The sequence below is a fragment of the Mytilus trossulus genome, chromosome 10, assembly GCF_036588685.1.
Source record: "Mytilus trossulus isolate FHL-02 chromosome 10, PNRI_Mtr1.1.1.hap1, whole genome shotgun sequence".
NCBI classification, from domain to species: domain Eukaryota; kingdom Metazoa; phylum Mollusca; class Bivalvia; order Mytilida; family Mytilidae; genus Mytilus; species Mytilus trossulus.
In genome coordinates this window covers 70118224-70125334 of record NC_086382.1, presented here as the reverse complement: position 1 = coordinate 70125334, position 7111 = coordinate 70118224, and the positions used below count along the sequence as shown (strand labels likewise).

The 7111-nt window shown below is 31.9% G+C and overlaps 1 protein-coding gene across 1 annotated transcript; it reads left to right on the top strand.

Annotated features, from left to right (window-relative positions):
• The first annotated feature begins 3583 nt into the window (after positions 1-3583).
• Positions 3584-6880, top strand: LOC134686579 (tenascin-like). Its single transcript, XM_063546250.1, has 3 exons — positions 3584-3711; positions 4696-4812; positions 6755-6880. The coding sequence occupies exons 1-3, from the start codon at positions 3675-3677 to the stop codon at positions 6838-6840; spliced, it is 240 nt and encodes a 79-aa protein (XP_063402320.1). The 5' UTR covers positions 3584-3674; the 3' UTR covers positions 6841-6880.
• The last annotated feature ends 231 nt before the right edge of the window (positions 6881-7111 follow it).

The following is a 7111-nucleotide window of genomic DNA, read 5'->3' as shown; positions in this document are numbered from 1 at the left end:
AGAGCTTCGAATTCAGTAAAATTGCAGATCATGCGATCATGCACAGCCATTTAAAGACGTAAGACCACGAACATGTGTTAATCTTTATTTTTGCCAATTTGTTCCTATTTACATAAGACACAGACTCAATAAAATACGTAAATCATAGATTATTATGAAAAGAAGATTTGGAATGATTGCAAATGCGACAACTGTTCACAAGGGACCAATTGACACAGAAATTAACAACTATATAATTCACCGAACAAACGAGAAAAATAACGGCCTTATTTATATACAAAACACAAAGTAAAACGAATATGCAACACAAAACACACACCCTGAATTACAGGCTCCTGACTTGAAACATAAACATACAGAATGAAGCGGAGTTAACATATCAGTAGGCACCTAAACCGACCACTAATCTAAGGACGTAGTGCAAAAGAAAAATATAAAACTGAACAAAACAATAAAGAAACAATGCATATGATGAAGAACAAAAATCAACTACCACTTTAATACAGGCTTCTGACTTTTGACATGCAATTATTGAATTTGGCAGGGTTTATCAGGTTAACGGGTGATCAACCCTCACAAAAACCGGGAAAGTCGTTTAACAGTATAACATAAGAACAAACCAACTTGAAAAATCAGTTAAAAAAGGCGTAACTCATAAGGTTGATACAAATAGCAATACATCTAAAAAAACACACATTGGACGTGACCGGATAGTAGTACATCCTGACCACAACCCGAAACTTAGTAAAGCCCCAAACAACCTCGTATTTGTTTGTTAATTACAAAACATAAACTGTTTGAAAAAAATGAATTAAGTATTAACAATGCACTTGGATATACACCCACGACACTTAAGCTTACTACAGAGGGAATTCTGTATACGCATAGGTTTGTGTTATGTTCCTTTGGAGTTTCAACCAAAGATGAAGAACTGGAATTTCCATCACCGTATTGAATACATAAACTACAGAGGTGTCCTTACAAACAAGGGTATATTGATGAGTCTTACAAGTGCTACATACGATAAACATCTTTATAAATTATTTAATAATGTTATCAGCAAAGGCGGGCTTCAAAGTTATTGTGAATCTGCCTATTCTAGAGATGGCGTGAATCAGATGTGGAAACAAAAAATTCCAAGGATCTTTTAGAGTACATACAATCTTTTATCTTGCAGTAGTATTGATACATTTGACATGTCTACACTTTACACAAGTTTTCCCCATTCCAAACTTAAATATTAATCGAAAGAGTATATATTGCTTTGTTTCATAAAAATAATAGCAAACGTAGAAACTTGTCTTAGTGAGGGATACATCCTACTTTGTATCTTACTATTCCATCAAACTAGAGATAAAGGATACAACAGATTCAGTTAATGTATCTTCACTACAATCTAGAAATAGACTAGTATGATCCGTTGAAAACAAACTTTACGACACAATAGTGATTTACATCTTCTAAATTGTGAATTTCTTTGAAGCAACATTTCAGCAGCTCCTGCATACGGAGAATATATCTCCCAATTGATACGATATTCCCAGGCTTGTATTTAATATCATGATTTCCTTATAGAGGGTTGCAGCTCACAAGGAAGCTTTTAAACAAAGAGTTCCAAATGGTGAAGATCATACATTTTATCGATGCCATCAAGAGTTTAAATATCCCTTTCACACTTGATATGTGCCTGATATCGTAACTACAATCCCATTCCCTTTCCACGAATGTCACTTACCGAATGAGACTATTTACCGGGTATGTACTAGCATAAACAATACGACGGATTCTACAAGTGGAGAAGGATCTTCTTACCCTTCCGAACTACGTGAGATCACCTCTAGGTTTTGGTAGGTTACGTGTGGCTAATGAGTCTTATTTTTCTAACTTTTTTGTGTACTGTTGTTTGTCTGTTTGTCTTTTTCTTTTGTACCCATGTCATTGTCAGTTTATTTTTGATCTATGTGTATGAATGTATCTCTGGTATCTTTCGCCCTTCTTTTATGTATATATTTAGTCTTTATTAATTGAAATACTAGTCACTAATCACGAATGAAATAAAAATGATTCTCAACGGCAACTATAAGTAACAGGTTATATTCCAGATATAGCTTAAAGTATCAATAGGGTTTCTCTTCAATGCAAGAACGTGAAACCTCTCTAATGACGACAGTCACGAATTTCTTGCATTCCCATATTAAAAATAGTTGGTTTCCTGTTTGTGATTCATATACTTCTAATCCAAACCAGGTCATTGTATATGTTACTAAAACGTGACGCTTTATGTGAATGTCTTTCAAAATCTCACATTACTTTATCTCAATTTAATACTCGAGACCTTGGTGTGGTAAATGTACTTGAATCCTTTCTGATGAATCTATCATTCTTTTAAATTCCCATCTAAATGATCTACTTAATTCTGAAATACTTTGCACACAGGAGATAACGATATCCTAGATATTTTCCAAGTCATGAGCCGATAATTGAGTGTTTTTTTGTTTATTACGGTCTCTCATAATTGTTAATTGTTGAAAACAATTTGTAGTTTGTTCTTCTGTTGTACCATTAAACCATTGTACTGGGTATGGAGACGTTAGCGCCGTCAAAGATTGACCGAATCACAATATGTATGTATCTGTCCCAAGTCAGGAGCCTGCATTGCAGTGGTTATTGTTGGTTGAGACCTTTTATATTTGTTTTTTCCTTAAATTATTTTGATATAAATCATGTCGTTTGTTTTCTCAATTGAATTGTTTCACATGTTTTGTGTCGTGGCCTTTTATAACCAACTATGAGATAATGTTTGTTTTTTCTCTAAAAGGTTAAGGCTGTACAGTTGCCTTTTATTGCTTGAGTTCACTTCATTTTAACTTTAGTACATAGTTGTTTTATTTGTATTCGTAACACATCTCTTTATTGTTCAATAGTGCTCTAAAGATCTGCAATTCACAATCAGTGTAACATATGAACAATTAAATTTGTCATCGTGACAATTACATCCGCCTTTTTCTTAATAAAAATATTGTTTCTTGAAATAAAAAAGGCAGTAGACCAGACATTTTAATGTGTTAGCAATGTTTCCTTCATCTGAATTCACAAAGTATTGTAAAGACAAAATTAAATCAAATTGATAGAGGTTAAAAACGATAAAAACAATTTGAGCAACTTAATATAGGGCATATGTTTCTGGTAACGTGTGGCAGAACCATTATATTACGGTAGCAATATCATTATAGGGTTTGTAAATCTCTTGACATGTGGTCTTCAAAAATATTGTAATGGAAGTGTTTTTCAAAACCTTACCAATAAGCCGAGACCTTGACAAATACAGCCGTCATAGAAAACAAAAGCATTCAAAATATATATCAACCATCACATTAATAATAATTATTCACAGTTTATGGCTTGGTTTTGTTCTGAGACAGCCTTAGTACGGTTAAATTGTGAACCACCGTGCGATTCCCAACACATTGTGTTTACATATTACATAAATCGTGATCATTACTAAACATGCATAGACTGACCCTCACATTTCATGACATCATATTCTATTTAGGAAATATTATCTAAAATGTAAGAGCATTGCAGGTCTTACGTACACATCGATATAATATAAAAAGAACACACGAGTTGATCAAAGTTGCATAGCAAATTATTCACAAAACTAAAAACTAACAATGAAATTCGTCATTTTGTGCTTGGCTCTTTGTGTCGGTAAGATAACTTTTATATTACTCATTTATTTATTTCGAACATTTTCAGTCATTGATAATATCAGTATTATGAAACTTGTATTTCAAACTAAAATATACTTTTTGTTTTTTTCATTTGATTGTTTCCTTGTGTTTAATTTCAATGTTGCGAAATTATTACGTACACTAATGTATTCCGGGAAACTATGTGACTCTGCACCTGTTAAATAGGGAAAACGAAACAACTCTTGAACAAATAATGCGCACAAATCATAGATTATTACAAATTCTATACGCAAATGTTTTTGATGTATAAACACCAAACCCGCGATAATATGTCGGTAGTGAATTGAGACACGTACACATTGTGTCAGTTAACCAAAGCACAAGGTGACCGTAAAGCTAGTGCAGGGTTGATGTCAGTCAATTTTCATCACCCATAATTTTGTTGTTTATGCTTAAAGATCACACCACTGTTAATGATAGGGATATAAATAAATTACTTTGACATGAAACACTCTAGATCAATGATTCCTACCTTTTTCATTGTTTAACGCAAATTATAAACGAAAATAACATTTTATCAACGTACTTCGTCGGAAGCACGTTTCTGAATAAACTTTACCAAGAAAGAACAAACATATATAAACGTAAGTAGCTGAAGATGACCAAAATGTCATTTATGAGAATTGTAATTTATGTTGTTGTTTAAGCTTTGCCAAATCATACAATTTATTAATAATTTCAAATCTAACAAATCTTTCTAAATGTGCCTCTAATTTTTGTAGACATACGTAAAACTTTTGTTGAGGACTTAAAAAAGACATTACTTAATATGTAAAATCATAACCATGTATTTACAATTTATATCTGTTTTGTCAAATAATTTACTGATTTGAAATATTTCTTTTATGTTTACTAGTATTAATGTTATACATGTAAAATAAAAGATGCACGTTAAACTTTGTATTACCATAATAAATATTATTGAAATTTGTGATTACAGCCGTAATGGGAGAACAGTGCCGTCAAACGAATGACTGCCATGTTACAACGTGTGCTACAAATGCCAACCTCGTGTGCTTACATGGCGAATGTACCTGTACAACATCAAGTGGAGCCAGTAAGTTTTAATTCTAGTTATTGTATATATATGTTATGTCTTTTCTTCCAATCATAACTTACTTCTAAATCTTAGTGAATTATTATCTAATGGAAATAAAAAAGCTAACAAATAAACAGATGTAGAACTGTATATTTTTTTAAAGTTTAAAGGCCCGGTGAATATAAAGTAAACAACAAAATGATTTAGAGATTTGGTTGCCCGTGTCATTCAACTCTCACCCATATATTCGTTGATTGCACGGCTCAAATTATAATTTCTCCAATACCCAATTTAATTAAGGAGGCTCGAGGGTATAAAAATTTCAGAAAAAAATTAAACATTTGTTTTTCATTACAACTTTTTTTATTACCTTTTGTAGTTGTTACTTTATCATATAAAACAAAAAATATTTAAAAAAAATAATTCCTGTTGGCCCCAGATGACTTTTAAAATGTCAACATTATTTAAAAAGTTCCAAATTATCTCCATTTGGTGGACAAATGCCATTTTTTGGCTTTAAAATTGAGATATCTCTTTTAACTCCTCGGTGACCTATATTGTTTAATATAATTTCGATATATGCTGTACTTAAACTAAATAATTGTAAAATTTTAGCGATTTCTGTAATAAATTTCTTTTTTTTTATTTCGATATTACCTTTATTTCTCCTATAAGTTCAACAGAAAAAAAAACACTTTTACAAAGATGTATGCTTCTTTCGAAGGGACATTGTGAGCGCAAATGAACGGTGACCCCATTTTTTTATTTTATTTTTCTATTAACTATAAGATAAAGTTCATTTATAGAAAAATAAAGAGAAATCCTATATAAGTGATTTAGACCCGCGAACCCCCTTAAGAAACAAAGATCATGCATAAGGTCATGTTTTCGCAGACTGTTTATGACGTTTTTTTAACTACATCCATAGGATGTGGGATGTGTACTGATTGATAATTTAGTCTTAGATTGCATGATGTTTATTATTAAGTGTTAGTGGCTTTAAACTAGCTGTCAGTACATGTAATTGCGAGTACTCTCAGATATGTACTTCGTGGGTTTTTTTGTTGGGATATACATGTACAAGTACCCAGCCACGTCCACTTTAATTTTTTGTGATATGTATTTCTATTTGTGTCAATCTGATGGGATTTGTCCAACTGATTTTTATAGTTTGGTCTTATGTTTTACTGTTGCACCACTGTCTCAGGTCAGATGGAGGGTTGGTATCCTGTTGTCATGTTTAAACCCGCCGAATTCTGTATGTGTGTGATTGTCCAAGGTCAAGAGACTAAGTCAGTGGTTGCTCTATGTAGATGCATGAAATATTTGTTTTTCGTTTATTTTATTGTACATAAATTAGGCAGTTAGTTTTCTCGTTTGAATTGTTTTATATTTGTTATTTCAGGGCCTTTTAAAGCTGACTATTCGGTATGGGCTTTGCTCATTGTTGAAGGCCATATGGTGACCTATAATTGTTATTTCTGTGTCATGTGTTGCTTGTGAGAGTTGTCTCATTTGCAAGCATAACACATCTTCTTTTACCATTTCAGATTCATTTGATTCGAAATTCTAAAATAAAAAATAGACTAATCTTATAAATATAAAAAGATGTGACATGATTGACAATGCCAAATACCTAATTAACATTTTTCGACAAAGGAACCAAATAAAACAGAAATAATCATTGAATGGCTTTCAACAATGAGCAAATCCCATACCTCATACTCAGCTATAAAAGGCTGATTCTGTATATTATATTCAGCAAATTTAAAAGTTAATGGTACATATGCATTGTATTTAGACTATTATTCATATATGGATAGATAGTTGCGCACTCATTTTCTGCTTCTTTGTTTTAATTTTATTTTATGTTAAATGTTGAAATAAACTAACTTAGGCTCTTGGAAACAATGTTAAAAATATAAATGGTATATAATGATATAATTTTGTTTCATTTTAGCGTGCACGACCGCCGACGAATGCCGTCACGATTGCCATGACAGAAATGCCCACTGTGTCGACGGAAGGTGTCACTGCAGAAACTAATAAACAAAATAATGAAAGTCATTATGAACTTTGTACCATTTTTTTTTAACTGTTGGCTTATCTTTGGCATGATTGTAAAAATAAAACTATTTGTTTTTATGTGGTCTGTGATGATTCATCATAGGAGACGTAACAATATTTTAAAGCAGCTCACCACAACAAAATGTTTTAATTATTTACAAAAAGTCGGTTTGATATCGCCCAATAATAGCTAAATAAATGATGAAAATGTATAGGTGTAATACAACCATTGATTTTCCCCTAATAATCT

Excerpts from the sequence above, each read along its gene's own strand:
- LOC134686579 (XM_063546250.1), top strand. The coding sequence starts at position 3,675 with ATGAAATTCGTCATTTTGTGCTTGGCTCTTTGTGTCG. Across the intron at positions 3,712-4,695 it reads GTGCTTGGCTCTTTGTGTCG|CCGTAATGGGAGAACAGTGC; the intron begins GTAAGATAACTT and ends TTGTGATTACAG. Across the intron at positions 4,813-6,754 it reads TACAACATCAAGTGGAGCCA|CGTGCACGACCGCCGACGAA; the intron begins GTAAGTTTTAAT and ends GTTTCATTTTAG.